The sequence below is a fragment of the Chlorocebus sabaeus genome, chromosome 4, assembly GCF_047675955.1.
Source record: "Chlorocebus sabaeus isolate Y175 chromosome 4, mChlSab1.0.hap1, whole genome shotgun sequence".
In the NCBI taxonomy this organism is placed as follows: Eukaryota; Metazoa; Chordata; class Mammalia; order Primates; family Cercopithecidae; genus Chlorocebus; species Chlorocebus sabaeus.
The window spans coordinates 78,101,947-78,128,775 of record NC_132907.1 but is presented as its reverse complement, the minus strand read 5'-3'; the positions used below and the strand labels follow the sequence as shown (position 1 = coordinate 78,128,775).

Genomic DNA, 26,829 nt, shown 5'->3' with positions numbered 1-26,829 from the left:
TGTATCAGGACAATGAGATAGGAAAGCCTGGACTTGACAGCACCGAGCACTTCACAGCCATGGGGCACCTTACCTGATACTGTTATGACAGAAATTCTGACCTTTTCTGAGCTTCAGATATTTTGGATTTCTACCACTAGCATCTAAACCAAATCCCATCTGTTGTTTTTGGGGAAATGATGCCAGGGGTTTTCTGTAGCTACATGTCTAGCAAATCTGTAGGTTCACCTTGGGAACTCACAGAATTCTGCAAGAAGTAATGTGAGCCATACTGGACCATGCAATTAAACTCGAAAAACTGCATCCAACCACTGAAGGGAACACATTCTTTCCAAGCACACAGGCCACATTTGCATAAATTATCCATATATTTGGCCAATATTCAAGTCTCAGAAAATACTGAAAGACTAAATTCATGCCAAATATATTTTCTATTTTCTAATCACATGGCAATTAAGCTAGAAATTAATAATACAAAGGTAATCCTCAGATGTTCAAAAAGTAACTGTGTGATGATCTGTTCATGTCTATCTCCCAATCACATTGTAAGTTATGTAGCAGCAACTGACAGACCAAGCTGCCACCTCCAAAAAAGAGGGGGGGAAACTTTGCAATGGTGTGAATATACATTTAAAAATGAATGTTCGACTTCAGTCAAAACCAGGCAAATAACATAAACACATAATTCACACATACACAGATCTGCAAATGATCAGCAAACAGAAAACAATGTTCAACCTCACTAGTAATCAGGGAAATGCAAGTTTAAAATAACAACATATAATTTTACGCCACATTCATAATTTATTAATAACGATTCATAATTCCTGTATTCCTGAGGATGGGGAATGAGCGCTGTCCTACAGTACTGATGGAGTTTCACACCAGCACACTGCTGATGGCAGACAATTTGGAAGTCTAATGGCTCATATTCAAAACCCAACATTCCCACCACATCTGATCCAACCCTACAGTGATACACCTGATGTGTGTGTGTAGAGTTTGGCACGCCATTTTTATTACAGAGGAAAATGAGAAACTATCTAATGTTCCTAACTAGCCAAACTGTTAGATAAACTGTTAAATTCACTCTAAAGAATATAATGCATTGGTTAAAAAATGTAGAGAGTCATACGTACTTACTACTAGACTATTAAGTGAAAGACGCTATAGAACAATGCAGGTAGAATTTTCTCATTTGGTGGAAAAGAAATACTATAAACACAGAAACGTATTTATATACATGTAAATGTATTTTTCAAACCTCTTAGCAGGCCATAGACTGTTTTGTTTTTCATGGCGATTACTACCAGGAGGCAAAGTGAATTGGGGTGGGGCCTGAAGGGTAAATAAATGAAGAGATTTTCCATTTTTACCCTATTGGTATCTATATTACCTGAATTATTTAAATTTCAAATACATATTAACAATATTATGCTTTCCTAAGTTATTTATGTAGTTAAAACAGTTGAGCAAATGATTATATTTACCCCCAACTCCCACAGCGTTACGCAGTGGTGTGTGAGATAGGATTCAGGCTCCCTAACTGATTGGACAGAATTCTTTCCATTTTCCTAAACTGATTTAAACTTTTCTAAATTTCAGAGGTCTGACTGATCTTGTAAATCTTGGTACAACCGAAGCACCTAAAAGTAAAATACAATTTTCCTAAACTGATTGCTCTTGCCCGATTTTTGCGAATTAAGTCAGGCATTCCTACTAAGCACTCTGCAAGGAGCCTGATGTGTAAGAGCTCAATAAATGGCAGCTATTATTCTCAGTAAGTATTTCTAGAAATAGTCATTGTATTGTAACACAAACGATAATAAATGTGCTTCTTTTCTGAGCTCACCAAAAGTTCAGCCACAGTCAGCCTGTGAAACTGCACTTCGAGGGAGAAATGCCCGAGCATACTCCTAACTTCCTACTCCAGATGGCTCTCAAACATACCTAATAAATGTTTCAGTCCTGAAAATCACATGTTGAGATTAGCTTAAAGTAAATGCTTGTCTAATCTACCTTATCTTCCACTGCAGTTTGCTATCCTATCAAGTTAGTTTTAATCCATGAATATCTGTAAGTCTGTAAAGAAATAAATTCTTTGTACTGAGTTCTGAATATATTTACTGTAAACTTAATAACTGTATAATTTAATCACTGTAAGATCACTTTGTTGACATTGCTTGGTTTTGATCAGACATCTGAGAGAAATTCCACTATTAGACTCTGATGTGATATGAGAAATGAACTCTCTTACTTCTAAGTACTGGCCAAATTCTGACTCACAATTGATAAGAAATTCGTGCTACTTTTCATATCATAGAACTGTCACCCATACATAGTTAGCACCTTATTTTAAGACTGTGTCTTCAAAATATAAACTGAAACTGCCTTTAATTTAATAGTGCCAATATTCACGTAATTCTTTATAACTATCCCAATCCTTTGTCAGTGAGGAACTACTAGGAAATGATTCAATGAATATATTTTAATACAAACATGCAATTCAGATATGTTAATGACAGCATTTCTTTCCTCACTCTCAATGACACTTTATGCCGTTTCATTGAATATTGTCCCAGTTTTGTGCCAATCCTTTGCTGCAATATTTAATAATAAAATGGTCATTAATTGCTTAATGATGAGGATATCTTCTGAAAAATGTGTCATTAAGTGATTTCACCCTTGTATGAACATCAGAGTGTACTTACACAAACCTAAATGCTATAGCCTACTACACACCTAGGCTATATGGTATAGCCTATTGTTCCTAAACTACAAGCCTATACAATATATTACTGTACCGAATACTGTAGGCAATGGGAACAAAATGGTATTTTTGGATCTAAAATAGAAAAGCTGCAGTAAAAATACAGTATTATGATTTTATGGAACCACCATAGTCTATGTGGTCCATCGTTGATAGAAACCTTGCTACGTAGTGCATACTATAATTATTTTATTGCCATAGAAATTAATATGCTCTACATTTTGTTAAACGTTTAACTGCTAAAAACATGTTATTGACCATGCAAAACGCAGTGAACTATTTGAAAAGAAATCAGTAAAACAATCCTATTTACAATAGCTACAAAAAAAAAACTTAGAAACAAATTTGACCAGGGAGGTAATGTGCACTGAAAACTATAAAACATTGATAAAAGACATTGAAAAAGACACAAGTAAATGAAAAGATATCCTGTGTTTGTGGATTGGAAAAAATAATCCTGTTGAAATGTCCATAATGTCCATACTAGACAAAGTAATCTACAAATTCAATGCAAATCCTATCAAAAGTCCAATGTCATTCTTCATTTAAATAGAAAAAAAAATCCTAAAATTTGTATGGAACCATGAAAGACCCTGAATAGCTAAAGCAATCCTGAGAAAAAAGTACAAAGCTAGAGGCGTCACACTACCTTATGTCAAAATATAATACAAAGCTACAGTAATCAAAACAGCATGGTGCTAGCATAAACACAGACACATAGATCAATGGGACAGAACAGAGAGACCAGAAATAATATATTCATGATCAATTGGTTTTTGACAAAGGTGCAAGAACACACAATGGGGAAAGGATGGTCTCTTCAATAAACGGTTCTGGGGAAAGTGAATATCTGCATGCAAAAAATGATGTCAGACTCTTAGATCACACTGTATACAAAAATCAACTCAAAATGGTTTATGAGTTAAACATAAGAACTCAATCTATAAACCTGCTAGAAGAAAACACAGAGGAAAAGCTCCATGAGATTGATCTGGGCAATGATTTCTTGGATATGATACCAAAAGCACAAGCAACAAAGCAAAAATAGACAGGAATTACATCAAACTAAAAAGCTCTGCAAAGTAAACAATCAACAGAGTGAAGAGATAACCTATAGAATAAGAGAAAATATTTCCAAACCATCTATCTGATAAGGAGTTAATATCCAAAACATATAAGGCATTCAAACAACTCAATACTAAGAAAACAACTAATCCAATTAAAAAGTGGGCACAGGGCTTAAAGAGACATTTCTCAAAAGAAGACATATGAAACAGGCATAGGCATATAAAAAATGCCCAGCATTTTTAATCATTAGGAAAATGCAAATTAAAACCAGAATTACATATCACCTCACACCTGTTAGATGGCTATTATCAAAGAGATGAAAGGCAAGTGTTGGCAAAGATGGAGAAAAAAGGGAGCGCTCACACACTGTTAGTGGGAATGTAAATCAGTACAGACGTTATGGAAAACAGTATGATGGTTACCCCCAAAATTAAAAATAGAACTACTGTATGATCCATAGATATCTGCACTCCCATAGTCATTGCAGCAACATTCACAATAGCAAAATATAGAATCAACCTGTGTTCATCAACAGATGAACGAATAAAGAAAATGTGGCATCTATACATAATGTAATACTATTCATTTGCAACAACATATATGAACCTGAGGGACATTATGTTAAGTGAAATAAGCCAGGCACAAAAAAAGACAAATACCACAAGATCTCACCTGTGTATGGAATCTATAAGTCAAACACATGAAGCAGAGGGCAGAATGGTGGTTACCAAGGGCCGAAGGTGACAAGATGTTTGTCACAGAATATAAAATAAGGGTTAGATAGAAGAAATAAGCTCAGGAGATCTATTGTGCAACATGTTGACTACAGTTAATAACAATGTATTGCATTCTTTTCTTAAATTGTATTTTAAGTTTCGGGGTACATGTGCAGGTTTGTTACATAGGTAACAGTGTGCCATGGTGGTTTGCTGCACCTATGAACCCATCACCTATGAAGCCCAGCATGCATTAGTTATTTTTCCTGATGCTCTTCCTCCTCGCACCGCTCAACAGGCCCCAGTGTGTGTTTTTCCCTCCCTGTGTCAATGTGTTATCAACAATGTATTGCATTCTTGAAAATTGCTGAGAGTAGATTTTAAGTGTTCTCACCCCCAACAAATGATAAGTATGCGAGGTAATGGATATGCCAACTAGCTCAATTTAGCCATTCCACAATGTATGCATATTTCAAAATATCATGTTGTATATAACAGATAAATACAACTTCTATTCATCAATTTAAAGTAACTATTTAACAAAATAAAACCATATTGACAAGCTTCTCATACTCAGTAACATTAAAATTCGATAATCTATCTTGAAAAATTACATAAATGAATAAAATAAGTTTAATAAGTTTTATGGACACGCCATCATACAACGGAAGCTTCCTGCTCCTAAAGTCAGTTCCAGAAGCCCCAGCTCCACCTGAAAGACCCTTGAAACCCACAGTTAAAATGGTTTTTCCTGAAACAGAACAGCATTCCTTCTATCTTTTGCCACACTTTCAAATAGTTCTTGGTATATGAGTTAGACAATAAGGCAGGGACAGTACAACAAACCAAGTTCTTTAGAGCTACTTCCACAGCATTCATTTTCAGTAACTAATAGATCATATTCTCTGTGCATCAAACCAAGAGCAATTTTGTCCTCATTGATCTGAAAGGATATGTAGGTGCTTCCAGACAAATAATGTTTGTCTAATACCCATTATTAATGTTCTTGAATTGCTTTATACCTCTGAAATAAAGTTATATTTCCCATTTAGAAAAAGAAAATTATTTCTGTCTCTTCTTTTTTCTTCTTTTATTTCTTTTTTATTTTCAGTTATTTCCAGGGTACAGAGCCATTTTCAGGGATTCACAACCCGCCAGAGAGCCTCATTCTCCCTACATCCTCCCATCAACAATTGATCCTCAGGAGAGGGCCAGTGCCTCAATAGTTACTGCTTAATTAATGTTCCTCTGGTTGTTAACTAAGAACTTAAGCTGCTTGGAAAAAAATGTCTCCTTCCAGCAAGATGGCTTGCCATTAGTAAAATAATCCTTAGTAATTAAAACTCTCATTTTCAAATATAGTTCATAAGTTTTACATCATGAAAATGGTTTCTCATCTAATTCTCTTTAAAAATGTTGCCCTAAGCAAAATAAAATGCCATCTTTGAAAATCTAAAGCCAAACAAAAGAAGCCAAAACACAACCACTGTTTCTCTTTCAAATAACAAAACTTCCCCTATAACTGGTCAATGGTTGCTTTTAGATACATTAATCCAAATAAGTGATACCCTCTAAAGAATTTTTTCTTAGTTGAGAAAAATATCTAAAATATTTGATCATCAATATATCACAAATATCTTGCCAGAGACCACTAGATGTTATAATTATCTTTTACTTAAACTTGTTGCACCCAGCTACACAATGAACAATCAAAATTTGAATGTACTCACTGTGTCAACTTTAAATGGGTTTAATATTATGCCTGAGATCACATGCTTTATATTCTTAAGATAGTTAAGAAGATTTAAATGCCCAGATTACAAAGTGGAATAAAGAAAATGGAAAATGATTGATTAAATCAAAATTACATCAAATAGAGAAATAGACACCTTGGTTTTAAACAAATTAGGTGAGCAATAACAAATGGCAAAGCTTTTTAAGTAAATGGAATCTTGGTCAAATCTATTTTCCAAAAAGGTGAAAAAAATACATAGAAATGTCTCTAACCTAATGGAGTTCTGTGCACTCTGAGTCAAATTCCAAGAACACAACTGTAGTTTATGTGAAACACTAGAGGGCAGAGTTGCACAGTGAAGCCCTTCTGACGTCTAACTGAGGAAATGGATACCAACACTTAGGATGCTTGCTCCTGTAAACCCTCAGAACACACTGGCTTATTTTGAAAGGGTTTAAACTTTTAACAGATGATCTAAACCAGTCCACTATGAAAGCAATCAGCCAAATTCAGGAAACTCAGACAAGGACTGCATGGAGAGTACTTATCCTAAAAATGATCTGTCTTCCTTCCTGCATGTGTTCATAAACAGCACATCTTATTCCTCATGAAACGACCATTGCTTTTCTCCTGAATAAAAGATTCCTAATAATCCACTTATGCTTATGGATTCTGAGAGTTAAAGGTTTTAAGTTACGGATGACATTTCCCATCTTATTTGGGAAATGGATTATTCCATTTTGGTTGACTAAGTACCATAAGCTCAAACAAAATGTCTCCATATTGTTAAAAGTTTTGCAGAGGAAGGAACCTTCACCCTTCAAAACTCCTTTATATTCATATTCACTGTCAATGGCAAAGATTCAAAAACTACGGGCTTCCCAGCATCTTACCACACTGACAAATGGAAGCCATTTATTTCAAATGGAGTCTGGAAGCCCAGATATCAATTTGTGTAGCTCCAGGAGCAACATAAAAAGTTATTTCCCCTCTTTAAGCCATTGTGTGTCTTTTCCAGTGGCCAAGTCGTGTACAAGCCACTTCAGTATCTCCCAATTATATTATCTTGAAAATTACAGCCTCAAATATTCATTCTCCAAATAGCCAAGTTCCTAGAGGGCATTCAATGAGATGATGAAGCCTTTCTTCAAAATAATCCATCTCAGAAACTGTGGGCTTTTAACAGAAAAACTGTACTTGTCCAAGGAGAAAACAGGTCTAAAATTATTTTTCATTGTTGTATTATCACTGTATTTATAAAAATGGATATTAAAAATAATTATAATCCCAGGTAGGCCCAATTTATCATATACAGAAGTTTTTGAAATACTAACGCTTTGATAATTCTATAAATTAAATGCTTAAAATGGCAACATAAATACATATATTAAATAACTCAGGAGGAGCAAATTGACCACCTGTTTCTCAGAATCCAGAATCCATTTTCACTATTCTTTTTCTCTTAATATCTGTCGGATTGTACTCATTTTTTCCATGCCCCTAAAACCAACATCTCACTATAACATACTAGATATAAAATAGATTGAGAAAACTGAGCCTTTATCAAGGTTTTTTACATACTGATATAAAATATAAAACTATAAAACTATAACCTATAAACATTGACCTCTCCAGTTAACTCATGGAAAACTAAAACACAGAGTAAAATATACTTCAGAAGGAAAACAAACCATGGTAAATATTCACTAGCATACCCTATTTCTAGAAGGCAATATATTTTTTAAAATCTGTCAATGAATTCAAAGATCATGGATTGGTAGCCTTCACTGGCCATTCTATGTAATATTTTCACAATATCTCTCAACAATTCATATCCCCCTTCATTGCCCAATTTTTTTTCTTATGATTAGTTCTTTCACTAGGAATTTCTACTTATATATTATCAGTCTGTTTGCAAGGTATGAGCCTAACTGAGATTTTGTCTTTCTTGTTTACTTTTTTTTTTTTTTTTTTGAGACAGAGTCTTGCTCTGTCATCCAGGCTGGAGTGCAGTCGCGCAATCTCGGCTCACTGCAGTCTCCGCCTCCTGAGTCCACGCCATTCTCCTGCCTCAGCCTCCCGAGTAGCTGGGACTACAGGTGCCCGCCACCATGCCCGGCTAATTTTTTGTATTTTTAGTAGAGACGGGGTTTCACCGTGTTAGCCAGGATGGTCTCGATCTCCTCACCTCGTGATCCGCCCACCTCGGCCTCCCAAAGTGCTGGGATTACAGGTGTGAGCCACCGCGCCCGGCTTGTTTACTTTTATTCATCCCCAGTGCCTAGAATACTGGTATCTACTGGGTAGTTAATAAATATTTGTTGAAATATTAAATGGATGAATAAATGAATACACAGCAAACCCAAAATGTAACACAATTTTATGTATTGCAAGTCTTGTTCTAATAAGACCAGGAGTCAAGAATCAATAAGAGACCATCAAATGCCAGGCATTTTGAAAATGTTACTTGATTTCATTCTTCCAACATTAAGAAATTAAACATAGAGGCTGGGCGCGGTGGCTCATGCCTGTAATCCCAGCACTTTGGGAGGCCAGGATGGGCAGATCACGAGGTCAGGAGATCGGGACCATGCTGGCTAACACGGTGAAACCCCATCTCTACTAAAAATACAAAAAAAAAAAAAAAAATTAGCTGGCCGTGGTGGCGGGCACCTGTAGTCCCAGCTACTTGGGAGGCTGAGGCAGGAGAATGGTGTGAACTCGGGAGGCAGAGCTTGCTGTGAGCCGAGATGGCGCCACTGCACTCCAGCTTGGATCACAGAGCAAGACTCCAACTCAAAAAAAAAAAAAAAAAAAAAAAAGAAATTCAACATAGAGTAGCATTGTTGCTTATACAGCTGAGTAAGTGGCTGAGCTGAAATCTGGATTTGGTCTGCATATGGCCAAAGTCCATGCTTTTTTTTATTATATTACACTGGTCCTTATATTGTCTCAACTCTCCTAAAAGATGTGTAACAAATTTTTAACAGTAGGGCGCTTAAGTTACAAAAGCTAATTGTGTCAACATAACTTCATAATCAAGACACTCTGGAGGTGCAGAAGAAGCAACTGACTATGAATGGCAATAAGAATTTCCTGTCTACTAGAAAAGAACAGGTTTCCACAACTCCTCGGTTGCTCACAACAGGTCTCAGGTGGTTGCAGAAGGAGAAAATAGGGAAAAACAAAATTGTTCCTTCACAAGTTATGGAAGAGGACAATTGCATAAATCCATAGGTTAACAGAATATTCACAACAATTCCATCTAGGAATTAAAAAAAACATAATCTCAGACAGCACATATTCACCATGATTAGGGAATCTTAGACTGTGCTAAATTGATTACATCACAATCAGAAAGCAATCCCTACAATATTTGATTTTCATAAGGCTGTATTCCAGGAATAACATCATACAGGTCCAAAATCCATTACCCTATAATCCAACTATATGCTTTTTGTAAGAGGCACACTTTATATGCAAAAACCAAATAGGTTTAAAGTAAAAGGATGAAACCATAAATCATACAAAGAGTAAATAAAAAAGAACTTGAGTAGTTATATTAACATCAGGAAAAATGGACACGAAGATAAAGCTTGTTATTAGAGTGTTATGATTTGAATGGTGATGTTCCTCTAAAATGTGTAGGTTAAAACTTAGTCATCAATGTAATAATATTAAGAGGTGGAGCTTTAAGAGGTAATTAAGTGATGAGGGCAAAGCTCTCATAGATGGGATTAGGGCCTTTATAAGAGGGCTAGAGGGAGTAGGTTTGCTTTCTTCTGTTCTTTGCCATGTGATAACCTGGCATTTATCCCCCTTTTGACACTGGGTCCCTTCCACTAAGTGAGGACCCAGTGTCTGTCCCCTCCAGAGGATGCAGTAACAAAATGCCACTTGGAAGTGAAAGCTGTGCCCTCACCAGACACCAAACGCTAGTGATCCTGGTCTGCCAGCCTCCAGAACTGTGAAAATGAATGTCTGCTATTTATTAAATTACCCAGCCTGGTGTAGTTTGTTGTAACAGCACAAACAAACTATGACATAGAGACAAAGGACATTCTGCAATAATATAACGGTCAATCTATCAGGAAGATATAACACTTAAATATATTTGCAGCTAACAACCCAGTCTCAAAATATGTGAAGAAAAAATGGACGTAATTGAATGGAGAAATAGACAATTCAACAGTAATAGTTGTAAACTTCGATACCCCACTTTCAATAGACAGAAGATTAACAAGGAAATAGAAGTCTTGAACAACACTATCAGCCACCACACCTAACACTATAAATCAACTACACCATACAGGCATCTATAGAACACTTCACCCTCTAGGACAGGTCGTATGTTAGGCCAAAGTCTCTTACCCAAAACGCTTTGGGCCATATGTGTTTCAGGGTTCCAAACTGTCTGGATTTTAAAAATATAATATGGTGCATTTTCAGCATATTATAAAACATCCACACCACCATCAGGATTTAGGTGAGCACCCTGTGGCCAATCACAATATTTCTACAGCAAAATATATAATAACTATTGACCATAAATGAAATAAAGACTATAAATAACTTGAAGTTAAAGTCCACGTGTTTTTGCCAAAAATAAATTGTAAAACAAAATTTAAAACCTATTGCTTCTACTTTAAAGGCATCTTTCAAACGTATCCATTTCTCTTCATCCCTGCCATCATCCTAGCACAGGTCACCATTTTGTTCACCAAAGGAACATTTTAACAGCATCCATGCTTCTAGCCCTGCCTCTCTCCAGTCCAGTCTCCACAAAGCAACTGAAAGCATCTATTATATTATTATTATGTTATTTCTCTGCCTGAGACTCTCCAACAACTTCCCACTGCTCTTGAGTGAAACTCAAATTCCTCATGACAGCTCCTACGCCTCCTCACTCAAAGCTGTCCAGCCACATGGTCCTTTTATTCCCTCAAACACCCAGTCCTTCCCTGCTTAGAGTCTTTGGTGTCACTCTTCCCCTTCCAGAATGCTCTTCAAATAATAATTTTTCAAAGGTAGGATCCTCATCAACATTTAGGTCTAATCTCAGACGTCAGCTCCTCAGACTCTCCCTACCCCTTCTATCTAGTCTTGGCCTTCCCTGCATTTTTTTATTATTTTTTATTTTTTAATTTTTGTATTATACTTTATGTTCTAGGGTACACGTGCACAACTTGCAGGTTTGTTACAGATGTATACATGTGCCATGTTGGTGTGCTGCACCCATTAACTCATCAATTACATTAGGTATATCTCCTAATGCTATCCCTCCCCCCGCCCCCCCCGCCCCACAACAGGCCCCAGTGTGTGATGTTCCCCTTCCTGTGTCCAAGTGTTCTCATTGTTCAGTTCCCACCTATGAGTGAGAACACATGGTGTTTGGTTTTCTGTTCTTGTGATAGTTTGCTGGGAATGATGATTTCCAGCTGCATCCATGTCCCTACAAAGGATGTGAACTCATCCTTTTTTATGGCTGCATAGTATTCCATGGTGTATATGTGCCACATTTTCTTAATCCGGTCTGTCACTGATGGACATTTGGGTTGGTTCCAAGTCTTTGCTATTGTGAATAGTGCCGCAATAAACATACGTATGCATGTGTCTTTACAATGCTCATCATCACTGGCCATCAGAGAAATGCAAATCAAAAAACCACAATGAGATACTATCTCACACCCGTTAGAATGGCCATGATTAAAAAGTCATGAAACAACAGGTGCTGGAGAGGAAGTGGAGAAACAGGAACACTTTTACACTGTTGGTGGGACTGTAAACTAGTTCAACCATTGTGGAAGACAGTGTGGCAATTCCTCAAGGATCTAGAACTAGAAATACCATTTGACCTAGCCATCCCATTACTGAGTATATACCCAAAGGATTATAAATCACCCTGCATTATTTTTGTTTGTTCGTTTTAACAAACTTCATTTTAGAGTAATTTTTTATTTATATAAAAGTTACAAAGGTTGTACAAACAATTGCCACACACCCTGAACCCAATTCCCCTATTGTTAATATCTTATATTGCTATAGTCTTATTTGTCACAACTAATAAACCAAAGCTGGTACATTACTATTGACTAAGCTCCATACTTAGTTCTCTCATGACCTTTTTCTTTCCAAGATCCTATATCCAGAAGACCACATTACATTTAGTCATCATATCTCCTTAGTCTCTGGTTCGTGACAGTTTCTAAGACTTACCCTGTTTATTCTTCAGCTTTGAGAAGTACTCCTCAAGTTATTTTGTAGATTGCCCCCAATTTGGTTTTGTCTGATGTTTTTCTCATGGTTAGACTATAGTTACAGGTTTTAGAGAGGAAGACCACAGGTGAAATAATCTCATCACATCATACCAGAGGCACATGCGATCAAAATGACTTACCAGTGATAATGCTATCAGTTATCACTGATAATATTAAACTTGATCACCCTGGCTACGTAGAATTTGCAAGCCTTCTCGATTGTAAAGGTATTTCCACATCCTTTCCACTCTATTATCAACCTATTCTTTGGAAACAAGTCACTAAGTACAAAGGATGGGGGAATTGAGCTGTACCTCCTGGAGGGGAGATTATATACATAAATTATTTGGGAGGTGAGAATTTTACCATTGAAGCACCAGTGCAATTATTTGGAATTCCGTAAGGGAGACTTGTCTTTTCTCTCCCATTTATTTATTTGTTTGATGATTTATTTGTATTGGTGTTCACCTACAGATTTTTATATTATAGTTCAAGTTACAATCCAAGCTAAATTGTTGCTCAAATATTTCCAGTTTTAGTCACTGGGGGTTCTTCCAGGTTGGCTCTTGTGTCCCTTTGATGACTTATCCCCATTTCTTTTGTTTTTTGAGCACTTCTTTACAATCTGGCACTACAAGGAGCTCCAGTCTTATATTGCATGTGACTATTTTTTTAATTGGAGAATGATGTTAGAAACTGACGTCTGGTGCCAGGTGAGCTTATTCTCACTCAGGTGCCACTAATACTGAACCCCCTCAACAGATAAGAGCTAGAAAACATACCTATGTATACTAATCAAAGTATAAGCACATATGTGTAAATATTTCTATATTTAACCATGTCTATCAAGAGAAACAAAATGGATCATGTGATACTTGATTAGAGTGGAATACATCGATATAAACTCATGATTTGCTTAAGCCTGAGTTTATATAAACTATAAAAATCATTTCTATCAACATAGAAATGGTTACACATAGAAACATTTACAAATACATATAGAAATTTATATATGTAATGTTTATATATATTTCACAGATATGTAAATTTCTATATGGTTACATTTATTTTTATATGTAATCATTTATATAGAAATGGTTACATATGTATGAAATATAGAAATGATTACAATGCATAGTCAATATAGAAAAAGCTACAAATGTATAGTTTATATAAACTCATGCTTAAGCGGAGCATGAGTTTATAAGAATGTACCCCACTCTAATCAAGTATCACATGATCCATTTTAGCATACTCTTTTTAATCATCCAGTATATTCGTCAGGTTTCACCAGAGAAGCAAAACCAATAGGATGTGTGTGTGTATACATATGTGTGTGTGTATACATGTGTGTGTGTATACATATGTGTGTGTATACATATGTGTGTATACATATGTGTATGTATACATATGTGTATGTGTATACATATGAGTGTGAGGAACATACAACGATGTTCATTTACTTATAAAGAATTTATGTCCTAACATGACTCCATTGTAAGCTGAGGAGCATACTGAATGCATATCAGTTTCACACCATCATGAAACTGAAAAATTGTAAGTCAAACCATTGTAAGTTGGGAACTGTATATGCACGTGTGTGTGTGTGCGTGTGTGTGTGCGTGCATGTGTGTAAAGAGAGTAATTATAAGGAACTGGCTCACACAACTATGGAAGCTGACAAGTCCCAAGATCTGCAATCAGAAGCTGGACACTCAAAAGAGCCAAGATTGTGGTTCCAGCGCAAGTCCAAAGGCATGAGAATCAAGAGGGCTGAAAGCACAGATCTGAAAGCCTACTAGTCCAAAGGCTGCTACATTCGAGACCCAGAAAGATCCAGTGTTTCTGTTGAAGTCCAAAGAAAATAATGATGTTCCAGCTTGAAAACAGGTAAGCTGAGTTCTCTCTCAGTCAAGGGAAGGTCAGCCTTTTAGTTCTAGTCGGGCTTTGAACTGACTGGCTGCAGCTCTCCCACATGAGGGAGGCTATCTGCTTTCGAGTGTGCTTTGTCTGTCTACCAATTCCAGTGTTCATCTGCCCAGAAACACCTTCACAGACATACCCAGAATACTGTCTGACCAAATACCTGGGCTCCCTATGATACATAAAATTAACTCTCACACCCAGTTTATTTCCATTAGCATCATTAACACAACCTATAATTAGCTAACTTTTGTATTTATTTGCTCCCTTGTTTTTCTTCTGCTCCTTACCATCAATAATTTAAGTTCTAGAAGCAGAGGCCCTGCTTGTTTTAACCAACTCTGTAACTCTACGGCCTAGAACAGTGTCTGTTATGTAGTAGTGGTTAATGTGTTGAATAAATGAAAAAAGAATAAAAAAGTACCAATTATCAATTTAAAAGTACCAATTTCTACTATCAGTAACGTAGTAGAAAACAATAAAAAATACTTTGAGGCTACCTCTAGAACATGAGTAAAATCATCTTCCAGACCAAAAAACAAACAAACACACACCGATCCGTCACTGTGTCACGTTATATGAATAATCATGGATCCATCATCACTTCATACTGGAATTCTCCCCATGGGCAATTCAAGGTATGACTGGTGTTTTTCCCTGAAGCTTACTGTAGCAGAGTTTAATCATGTCCAAAATAAAGAAGCATATTTCTTTTTCAAGTTTTATTTTCTGTAATAGATATTACTTTCAGTCTTAGTGGTATTCAGCTTGAGGGGAGTAAGTAGACAGGAGGCAGGGAGATTCATCATCCATCCTTATATGTTTCACCAAATCACTCAACATCTTTCCAATATCAAAGCATCTTTCATTCCATAGCCTAGGAACCATGTCACCCACAGCTACCCAAAAAATTCTGGCACAGTTAGTTGTAATCTTGTTGGCTTAGCATGTTTTAATGTCTTTCAACTACTTCTCAAATTGCTGAAAACCTTGCCTAGATTTGAAAATGGTTTAACCGAAGCTATAACAGTATGACTGAGAGAGACCACTGTGAAAGCAAAGACTGTTTAGGAGGAGACGGAAAGGTGGTTTTGCATTCAAAATTTCTTTCTGCTTCCAGGGGAAGAAAGCGTGGCATGGTTGGCCCTAGAGAATGCCACGCAGGCAAAGACTTCCCCCTATTCACTGTGCCCTCCTCTCCATGGGGCTGGAGGTCTCACTGGAAACCTCCCACCTACTCATTCCCACACAAAAGATGAGAGTCAGATGATGTTAGGAAAAGGAAGAAAGAGATGGAAGAAGGATAAGACAGATATTTACTGAATGCTCAATACAGGCCTGGCAAATCCTGTGCTCTTCACTACTCTAAGATTTTTATTTCCTTTATTTAAAAAAAATACAGAGGGCCCTTGTATACATATTTATGTTTTTTTTTAAATCTACAAATATAACATAGGAAACAAGTTAATACTAGGGAGAGGGTTGGGGGAAAGAGAACAGGGCAAAAGCATTTCCTGCGGGCTCTGGAAAACTGGTTAATAAGAATATAAGAAAAATCCCCTCACATTGTGTGAAAGAGGCTTCCTTCTTAAAGCCTCTTCTAACAAATTGAACAAACCAAGGCAAGCCTATGTAGTGTTCTGAAACGATCCTTTATTCATTTGAATGATTCTATAGCTCAGAGTCCTGACACAAATGGAGTAGGGAGATGAAATCTTGTACAACCACAAGACCATATCAAACAATGGAGTGCCTGGGGGGTTCCTGGAATAAGAGCTGGATACTTATGGGCGGCATCCCCCCACCCCCAACACCCCAGGTCCAAATTAAGCACTTGGCCACCCGCACCAAATCAGTATACTGAAAAGCGAAGTAAAACTAAAAGGCACATGAAGGCAACAATGGAACTCTATCGTTGTAATGAAGGGACATCCACTGTCCAGGTGTCATCAGTCAAAATGAACCAACTCAAAGAGGTAAAAACTAGAGAGAAAGCATCTTTTTAGATGTAGTTTTCAAAGCATTCCACTCCTTAGGGAAGGATGGAATAAGAAATGTGTCCTCAATAAGTTCCCTTATTGACTGCCGATATAGAAACGTTTCCGGGTTTTTGTCATGTCTTCCCAAATAACAGGTTCCAGTCCACCTCTTCTTGCATCGACTTCATTTGGCTAAATCATGTGGAACAGCTTTTGAATTATGAGTTATGCTCATAGGGAAGATGTTGTCAGATATCCAAGGATACAGAAAGCACAAACCACAGTGCAGTTTTTCTTGGCCAACTCCTCTGTCTGCCATCCATTTACTTGTAATTGTAGATAATTATCTACTCATCAGTCCATTCCCTGCTATTCTGAAGGGTAGGAAGTACTCTCATTCTGCCCTCAGAGTCATCCCTTTCTACTCTCAGAAGGTCCCAAAATAGAAAGAAGGCGAGTTTCCTTTATACCAATCCCTTTAGCAAAACATCAGTCACATTACAGCACAGCTACATGCCAAGGCAAAGCAGGAAATTAGTGAGGAGGAAATAGCCTGTTCTCTGGCTACATCTCCCCGGGTTTGAGTATTGTATTCACCGGTGGAAAATCATTTTTGAAGTTATGCTACAACTGTGCAAACTGCTCATCAAAACAAGTCACCTTGTTTTCAGCCAGGTGGCAGATTTCACACCAAAAATTTATATCCAGTAGATGCTCTTAGCAGCTCATCTATATCCACGATCATACGGTAAAATTTCCAACAAATTATTCAAATTCCCTGAACAAATGCTAGAAGAAACCCTTCAACCAGTGACAATCTCAAGAAAGCGAGGGTGTCACACATGGGTAACTCCACATTCACAGTCTTTTTCCATGACATTTTATTTTTTGAAAAGAGCAGATATGTCTTACTGGAAGCTTGTATAAAAAAAAAGAAAATCTAGGTTTAAAAAGACAGATCCCTGTGTTACTCTCAAGGCTTTTTTCCTATGGTCTGAAGAACTGAACATACTTGCCCAGGCAACTTGAGAATAGCATTATTAGAAGATCAACTTGAGATACCAGTTGAAAATTAACAATTATTAGATGGCTAATATATGAGTAATGAATGCAGTTTAATTTCCCTAAGTCATATTCTCGCTGCAGAAATAATATAACCTCCATGGTTCTGGCCACCTTACAAAAACACTCAGGTATGCATCTATTCATTCATTTATTCATTCATACCATAAATATTCATTGAATGCCCACAAAGTGGCCAAGAAAATGAATGTCAGCAATATTGAGCTGTGTTATATAATGTGCTCTAAAACCTGTCCCACTCATTGCTATGCTTGTCCCTCAGAATGAAAGATGAGAATCCTAAACAAATTAAAATAATCTCATTTCAAGACATTCAGAAGGGAATATTCCAAGGATATTTACTGGACTGAAGACAGCCTGGGGCAGGGTAAGAGCATTGTCTGAAATGTCTTCCAGGACTCACGGAGAGGAGGACAGGGGCCTGTTCCAAGGACACTTATTCTGAGATGCCCCTGCTTTCCACTCCTGACTTAACCAAAGTGACTCCTCAGAATTTAGGATTTGAGTCTGATATGACCAAGAAACTGTTTCAAAGAAGCAATGGTTTTAATATTTAATACTGAGAAGTTAACAGCATTTCATTATGGAGCTAAAATGCCACCGTTTTCTAAATAATGTAAGTTTATAATAAGTTCATTCAAAATTACAAAGAAACATAGAAATTTAGAAACATCCCACCCATTGAATTTTCTAAGAGGCCATAAAAACCTAAGTCCAAATCAATACTCCATATGCTTAAATTACTACCAAATGCAGCTGTGTGAACCCAGCTCGCCACCTGTTTTTGTGTGGCCCATGAGTTTTTATATTTTTACACGGCAGGGGAAACATTTTTTCTAAAAAGAATACTCTTTCTTGACACATTAAGCTGATATGAAATTCAAATTTCAGTCTCTATAAGTAAAGTTTTACTGGAACACAGCCATGCTCATTTATTTATACAGTGTCTATGGCAGTTTTCATACTAGGACAGAAGCTTATAATGGCCCTCCTAGCCTAAAATATTTCCTGTCTGACTCTGCAGAGGAAAAGTCTTCTAACCACTAATTTAAACAGTAATACAAATGTTATCAAGTGAAGAGAGTTTGGAGCCAATGACAAGGCTCCTCTACCCAACCACTGCCAAATCTTCTTGCCATCCTGACTTGCTTTAATCCATGAGTCAACCCACTTCTGCCTAGGATGTTCTTTCTTCTACAGAAAGCTGGGTCAGGGGGCAAACAAAGCACAGAAGAGGAAGGTGTCCAAAGGGAAATGCATTTCAAAGGGCTGGAAAATGTAGAAAAGTAGAAGGTGTGTAGAGAAGGAAGTCCTGAAGGGTATCATCTATAGGGTCCACATTGTCCCCAAGCCTCATTCTAAATAGCTTAGAAGCAAATATCAGGGCACAATGCCCTAAATGACCTCTGGTTCCTTTTACCACTGTCTCAGAACCATCCGGCTTAGGAGAAATTGTAAAATCACTGTACATGTAGTCTGTACAGTAGATAAGATGGCCATAGTAATATACAAAGTAAAATTTATGTATTTTATTCAGCAGAAAACCATCTCCTCTAGGGAGTAAAATACAGATTCTTATGTTTTGAAAATTAGTAAGCAAATGAAACAAAAATAACAACTCCTAAGGTGAGAAAATTGCCTCGTGATGTGCTGTTCATTTTGACATTTTTAGTTACCTACAAAATATGCCAGGATAGACATTTAAATCTTACATCTCAGCATTGTTTTTTAGTTATTCAGGCATGGTAATAAAAAAGAAATCTCCCCTCAGCTTGTTGTTTGCTATTAAATCTGCAGAGAATGGAATTAAGAGCAGCACTTAGAGAAAAAGTCAAAGGGGTGGCTCACTGTGTCACAGGCTGCACATATGCAGACATTTTTAAGCCATGAAATGCAAATGTCTTGAATGATTTCAAATGATAGCATGCAATGCAGATACGGTTCATGCTCTGATGTTTTCTTGATACATTTTCAAAACCAAAGTCAGTTTTCAATGATAATTTGTCAGCTCCTCCTAGCGCATCAGCTACACCCTACTAGCAATCAGTTCTGAAGGTGGAAATGCCCCTTTCATGATGGAGCCCCATTTAGAAAAATAATGACCACGGGTTCCTCAGAAAGTTAATTAAAGTTCTATATATGTTTTACAAGAAGGAAGGTCTGGAAGCTGTACCTAAAAAGGATAGCCAAAGAAACCCACCTGCTAGCTAATTCCCCTCTGATTCAAATCCATTATGAGGAATCCCAGGGTTTTAAGAACATGGATAAAAATGAAAAATAATCTCAAGTCCTTCTCTTTGCTAAGAGATTTCCCAGTCATTCTTACTGCTACAAGAAGATCTGCTGCTGATAGCACATTAGAAGACTTTTAAAGGAAAAGGAGTAAGGGAAAGGCTAATAAAAAAATAGTATAGGCCAATAACAATGGCCAAAGCCTAAACCCTGAAAAGGTCTATGGACCACATGAAAGTCTGTAACCCTTCCCAAGTAGGCAAGACAGGCAGATAACGCTGGTCCTTTCCTCTGGTGCTCCAAGCAATGAAGGAGGAGGAAGAAGGAAAGTTGGTGAACACCATGATTCCCTGTGACTGATGCTCAGCCATTACCCCTTCTGTGGTTGTCCCCCAGAAATCTCAGACTTCTCTGACCTTCTACCAACTCACAGGTTACATGCACCCCACCTGACAGGGGCCGTTCTAAAGCATAAACAAAGTATGGCTGCCTGGCCTTGAATAGTGCTGCCCTGTGCTTGGCCACATTTAAGAGGATCTCATTGCTCCAATTATGAGTAGACTCCAATAAGGACATAAATAAGACCCACAGTGAGGGACATCTGGAGAGTAAATATGCTCACTGCATTGAGATCATTGTATCTCATTACACCTGCTTTTAAAAATGCTGATTCATTCATCACGGATGTCAACTGATTTGGTCAGAAACTGAGGTGGGATCCCAGAAAAAGCAGGGAAAAAAAATCCAAGGGTAAAGAAGGATATGGAAAGAGGAGCCATTAACTTCACTTTGAGACACAATGAGAAGTAAACAAGAAGGACCTGTGGAAGTGAGCAAGTGAAGGTCCCCATTTCTAAGCTGACTGAATAGATCATAATATCCAGAGTCAGCATTTAAATGGCACCTGCTATGGGTTAGGTGTCATTCTAAGCATTTCACACATATTTATGTGTCTAATTCTCAAAACAAGGTATAAGACAGGTGCCATTGTCATCTCCTTTTTGAAGATGAGTCAATGGAGATACAAAGAGTTTAAGTAGCTTTTCTAAAATAACATAGATATTACCTTCCATTTACATAGCTTTTTCTTCGTTTAGGCAGTACAGTCTGTCTTTTATAGAAAGTTTATAATTTCACATATAATACTTTATCCCATAAATGTTATCTCTTCAAAGATCCATCATGCCTCTGGAAAAAATACTGAAGCCATTCATAAACTGGAATATGGCTTAATTAATGTATAATGCTCCCAACATCTCAAAATAAAGTTGATCTTATAAGTCCACGCATTTCACTAATTTTGGGCCAGATTCAAAACAGAACTAGCCTTTACTCTCAAATTATCCTTAACGTATCATCTTGGACGTGTTAATAAATAAAATAGTTTCTGCCAGTAGATAGGAAGGTAAATGCATTTTTATGACCTCAAATGTCTTAATTAACTCCTACTGCTAATGATATGGCAATTAAGGTTTAACTATGTTGCAAAGGATACATCTGATAGATTTCTATTGGGTCATACTGCCAAGCATCACTGAAATCCAATAAAATTGGGAGGTTAGACTCCAATTCTCAAAGAATTCAAATCTCAATGAGAAAAACAAGTGAAACTAAGGTGTTAGGTTCACTGCAGCATGTTTTCCTCACACACACCTGTTTCCTGAAAACTACCTTTCTCTGTCCTCATCTTCCTCTGAGCACAAGGAAATACAACGTGGTAATACTCGCTCATGAAAGTGTTTGAGGATATACATCAAGCACCACTGGTAAGTTCTTGCATACACTGTTTTAACCTCCTTTGGTTCAGAGCCCTGGAAGGGAAGTTATGGTGATATGTGCTGATCTACCTGGACTTCATGAGGACCAAATGCAGAGACCAGGTCAGGAAGGCAGGGCCATTTTAGAAGCTAACTCCTACGGTGGATAAAGATGGCCACTCCCTTTAAAAGAAGGGCCAGACTCCAGAAGTGGAGTCTATTTTCCCTTCTCTTGAATCTGAGTTGGGCCTCTGTCTAACTTTACACAAAAGAATGCAGCAGATGGGGAACCAGTCACTTCCAAGGCCACGACGTAAGAGATTTGTAATTTTCACTTTCATGCTCTTGGAACCCAGTTATCACAGGGAAAAGCAGCAGTCACATGGAGGGAGAACTGAGACACCAGGTGGCAGCCCCAACTGAGCTTCCAGCCAACAGCCGGCACCAAAACCAGGTCAAATGGGCAAGCCTTGTTGGATGTTCCAATCCAGTTAAGCCTCTGGATGATGATAACTTCAGGTGATGTTGCATGCAGAGAAAGACATTTCAGCTGACCTCCATCAACCCACAGACTCTGAACAGATCATAAATGACAGTTGTTGTTTAAAGCACTAAGTATTGAGGTGGCTTATTATGCAACAGTAGACAGTCAAAAGCATCTTAGAGACCCAGGTTGAAACTAGTTCCTGCTTGCTACAGCCTTTTCCAGGACAAGTAATGACAGATTCAGAAACATGAAGGTGGCTAGGATGGGATTGAGACGCACGCTTTCCAACAGGGCGGCCCTGAGCCAGACTGACTAAGTTTGAAGCCTGGCTTTGCCTTTCACTAGATAGGTACCTAGTAGAAGTTACTTAACTTTACTGTACCTCAGTTTCCCTTTGAGTAAAATAGAAATATTCCTCACCTCTTAGATTTGTCATGAAGATTAAATATCCGTATCCATATATGTAAAACGTTTAGAACAGTGCGTGGCAAAGTATTTGTGATTATTATTATTTGTTCTCTGTTCTGGTCTACATCCAAGAAACCATCTGCTCACAAGGGATTGGCTTCACACAGATACAAGTGTACCTGATGTAGTCCTGGAAAGTTATTTCATTTCCAGCATGTTCTGAGCTATCACCATCACATTCGTATCAACTTTGTTTCTACATATGATTTCGTAGGTCACTACAACAATCAGATCAGGTTACAGATAATAGTAGTATTTACAGATGTCATAATAAAATTAATCCTAAATATGCTAGTAGTACTGGATTAGTTTTTGGGTTTTAGTTCTTTTTGGGGAAAAGGAAAATCATATACACAGTTTGGGGAGTTACTTCTTAAAAATAACTATGGAATCTTTTTTAAATGAAGCAAGAGACAGTAGTAACCAATTCCTTTTGCTATAGGATTAAAATTAGTAAATACTATTTTTCCCCAGCTGTTTATCTCTTCTCTATTTTAAAATGTCCACCAAGTACTTAGCTCTATTTACTTCAAAATTAATCATCCCAAATGAATTAACATATAGTTGCCATAAGTTTAAGCTTTTGAAATAGTCTTCTGTTTCAGCCAATGAGCGTCTGACCATAGCTCTTCTCATGGAACTTTTCTCTAGAGCCCAAAACTCTCTCATTTCTTATTTTCCCACATCCTTCTATAGATAAAACTGTTGTAGATCCAGTTATACTACCTATATACTGTCTTTGAAAATGGTTTCATCTATTTTTCAAGACAACTATGATGGATTCATAAATTGATACCCAAGAAGTTCAATCAGAGGTTCTGGGAAAAGGTGTCAGGTTTGTGCCTGTCTTCAGCATGATAATATCACTCATCCATATTATTTATGCTTTCTCTTTCCAAATTATTCATAAGCCCTAGGTCAGCTTGAGAAATACATATTTTCATTTTGTGCTTGCTAATCATGCATTAAATGGAGACTATCAGAGATGCAAATTAATTGCAAACTATATAAAGGATGCAAAAATTCTAAACTATGAAATTTAAATTCTTAATGCACTAGTAATTCAACTTCCAGGTTCCTTCTGCAAACACTAGTAGTTCCACCTATATTACATTGCTGAATAAAAACCAAACTGGGTGATTTAGATAGCAACAAGGAACACGAGAGTTTATTACATTTTCCCCTCCCAGCTTCGCAATTCCCTATTCTTTTTCCTTCCATCATTCCTTTGCCTCTGTTTTGAACCCTATTCTTTTATTTCTACTTAACTTCAACCTACCAGATAACATTAATTACACATTATTCTGCTTTTCCTTAAGATGGCATTCCTAATATTGTATATTCTACCTGTCTGTTCAAAGAACCTGAATCTGTTTCACAATAAATTTTAGGCCTATTTTCCAGGGCATTTGTAGATTTATGTGTACTGTGTTATTATGTGATTAACACAAAAAGTTTAAGAATATGTAAGAATACTATTTCAGTAGTATTATTGAGAGTAACTGTTGCGATTACTTCTGCATCCACTATGTAGCTGAACACAGCAAAGAAGAAAATCAGCAAAAATTTAACTGCGAAAGAACATCATATGAAAAAGAAAGCCTGGTTAAGTGGAAAGAGCATTCAGATTAGAACCAACAGGTTCAACCAAAATTTTCATACCAGTAAAGTTTTGCTTTACTTGTATCTGTTCTCCATAAATGGAGTCCACTAGAGCTTAAACGCTTAAGTTAACAAAATATTAATAAAATCAACTGTGTAACATTTCTAATGAATAAAATTGATGTAAGTGGGGCTATAAGTCATCTTACCAACTTGCCTTTTTAGAAAAAAGATGGGTATCATTTTATCAATAAGTAAAAAATTAATGAAGGAAACCATTTAATTAAAATGTCTTTTGAGTTTCTCAGATAAAACGTCATGGCTTTCTCAAAACACATGTTTACAAATTCTAAATCTTGGTTTTACTGTAATTTGCACAAAATGTTTTTAAGTAGCATAAGTAAATATCCTTAGTAATAACTAAGCTTAAGTGCATTCATGTTAACAAAATTATTTCAGGAAAAATAAATGTTGAAACTGCTTACCTGGCAAGGTTGTTTCATTTTAATGGCTATAACATGGTATCTATAGCAGCAGAGTTCACAGGTCCAGGAACCTCTCTCACTGATCCACTTTAGCAGGCACAGCTGATGTGTATATCGAACTGACCCATCACATCGGCAGGGATTCAACAGCTCACCCTAAAAAGAAAACAACTCAGTGTGAATATTTGTGTCTGTGGCTCTATTTTAAAAACCTAATGCTTCCTTTCTTTTCTTTCAAAGCCATTTACTCAGGATACAGCATCAGGCTCTATCCTAGGAAATGAAATTAAAATTTTATACCTCTGATGGGAATGAAACTAAAGTCTTAAAACTATTTCAAAGATATTACTTACAGTTATGACATAAATGTTCTACCAACATACAAAATGTCTGCAAGATATAGCTCCCAATACCCGTGGGGGAAGGCTGTACTATTAAATCTCTTTAATAACTTTTAAGTGGATGGTCAGATGCATTTCCTCTGCAGTTATTCTTAATCATTGCTAAAGAAGAAATGCACGGCATCCCAGAAAGCGGCATTATGCTTTTATTTTTCTAAATGTAGCATCATAAATATTGACTTAGGGCACTATATTCCTGAAAGCCTGTATATTCTTATGCAATTTCCTTACTTTTAAAAACATTACACGTAATGTTTTCTCAGACCACACATTTGTAAGGGACATATGCTATCCTTTCCTCTGCATGATTACTCTCACATAAGTTTGCATGCACCTACAATGGTGTTTATAATTTTAGAATTGTGTTGCTGACAAAATATAACGTACATTGTTGGCATAATTGCCTTTCTTTCAAAGTCCATTCCTATTTCTCTTGTAAAAACTATCCCATGCTTTTCATATCCATGAGATTAAGTCACCCAAATTTGCAATAAGGAAAGACTCTGCCCTTTCTGGTTGTGATATGACATCCGTCTCAAGATACATCTGTAGAAAACGGACTTCACCTTACATCTGATAGGTTTGCTTCTAAGCATAAACCAAAATTCATCGAATAATTCACAAAAGGCACTTTTGGCATTATCACTAAAGCACCTGAGGAACATGTACCTGCTAAGCCATGAAAGAAAAAAAAGTGTAGATGAAATTAAACCCAGTATTCGCCACTGGGACATTTTTATTTGCCTTCACAGGAATGGAAAGGGGAACGCACACTGGAGCTAGCGCTCACAGGGCAGAACCAGAGGAGCCTGTCTGGAGGCAACTGGGAGGGAGGCGTGCGCTGTCCGTGGTGCTGAAAGCTTGACCGTTGCGAGCTGGAGCCGCCGCCCGGCCTTACCTGCTCCGCGCCCTGGAAGCAGATCTTGCAGATGGGCTGGTGGTGCTGGTGCTGGTGCCCAGAGCGCTGGTCGCCGCCGCCACTGCTGCTGCTGCGGCTGCTGCACACCGAGCGCGTCTCGGGCTGGTCTCCGGCGCCCCGCCGCTCGCCCTCGCCGCCCGCGCTGGCCTCAGACTCCCCGGGGCCGCCTTTCGCTGCCGCCACCTCCGGGAGGCGCCTCGGACCTTCCCCGGAGTCGCCGGCCGCCGCCACTTCCTGGCCGGCGGGCTGCAGGGGCAGGGGCGGGGGCGGCAGCTCGTCCGCACCCCTGCGCCGCTGGGCCACCTCCCCTGGCGGCTCGCTCGGCCCCGCGGCGCGCTCGGGGGTCGCGGGGGGCGCGGGCAGCGGCGGCAGGTAGCGCGGGGCCGCGGGGACCGGGGCCGGCTCTCCTGGCGGCGGCGGCGGCTGGGGAGGTTGCGGGGGCGGCTCGGCGTCCCGGCTCTCCGCCCCGCGACACCGACTGCCGCCGTGGCCGCCCTCAAAGCTCATGGTTGTGCCGCCGCCGCCCTCCTGCCGGCCCGGGCTCTGGCTGCGGGGAGAGAGAGCGCGGAGGGGGTGGAAGGGAGGGGGGAAAAGGAGGGAGGGGACCCGGGCGCCTGGGGCTGGGGGGCGGGACGGGGAAGGGGTGCGGAAGGCCCGGCGGCGGCGGCAGGCGCGGCTGTTCGGTGGAGCCGCCGGCTCGGCTCTGATGGAGGCGGCGCCGAATTCGGCTGCGCGTGAGAGCCGCGCCGCGGAGCGGGGGGGCCGGGGAAGCGAGGGGGCGGGAGGGAGGAGCGGCGCGGCGGGGGCGGCGGGGCGCGGGCGCGGGCGCGGGGTGGGTGGGGGGCGCGGGTCGGCGGGGGGCGCGGGTCGGCGGGACGGAGCTCGGCGTTCAGCTCCGAGGGGGCGGGCTGGAAGTGGGGGATCCCTCCGCCGCCTCTACGGGCCCG

The 26,829-nt window shown here is 38.6% G+C and overlaps 1 protein-coding gene across 1 annotated transcript in view; it reads right to left on the bottom strand.

Annotated features, from left to right (window-relative positions):
- The window catches only part of MARCHF11 (membrane associated ring-CH-type finger 11), a 114,753-nt gene extending 88,166 nt beyond the window's left edge, over nt 1-26,587 (bottom strand). Inside the window, exons 1-2 of the mRNA XM_007961246.3 lie at nt 25,862-26,587; nt 24,563-24,718 (exon numbers count right to left, since the gene is read on the bottom strand). Of these exons, the coding sequence (XP_007959437.2) occupies nt 24,563-24,718; nt 25,862-26,389 (684 nt within the window). The 5' untranslated portion in view covers nt 26,390-26,587. The remainder of the gene's footprint in view (nt 1-24,562; nt 24,719-25,861) is intronic.
- Between the last annotated feature and the right edge of the window lie 242 nt (nt 26,588-26,829).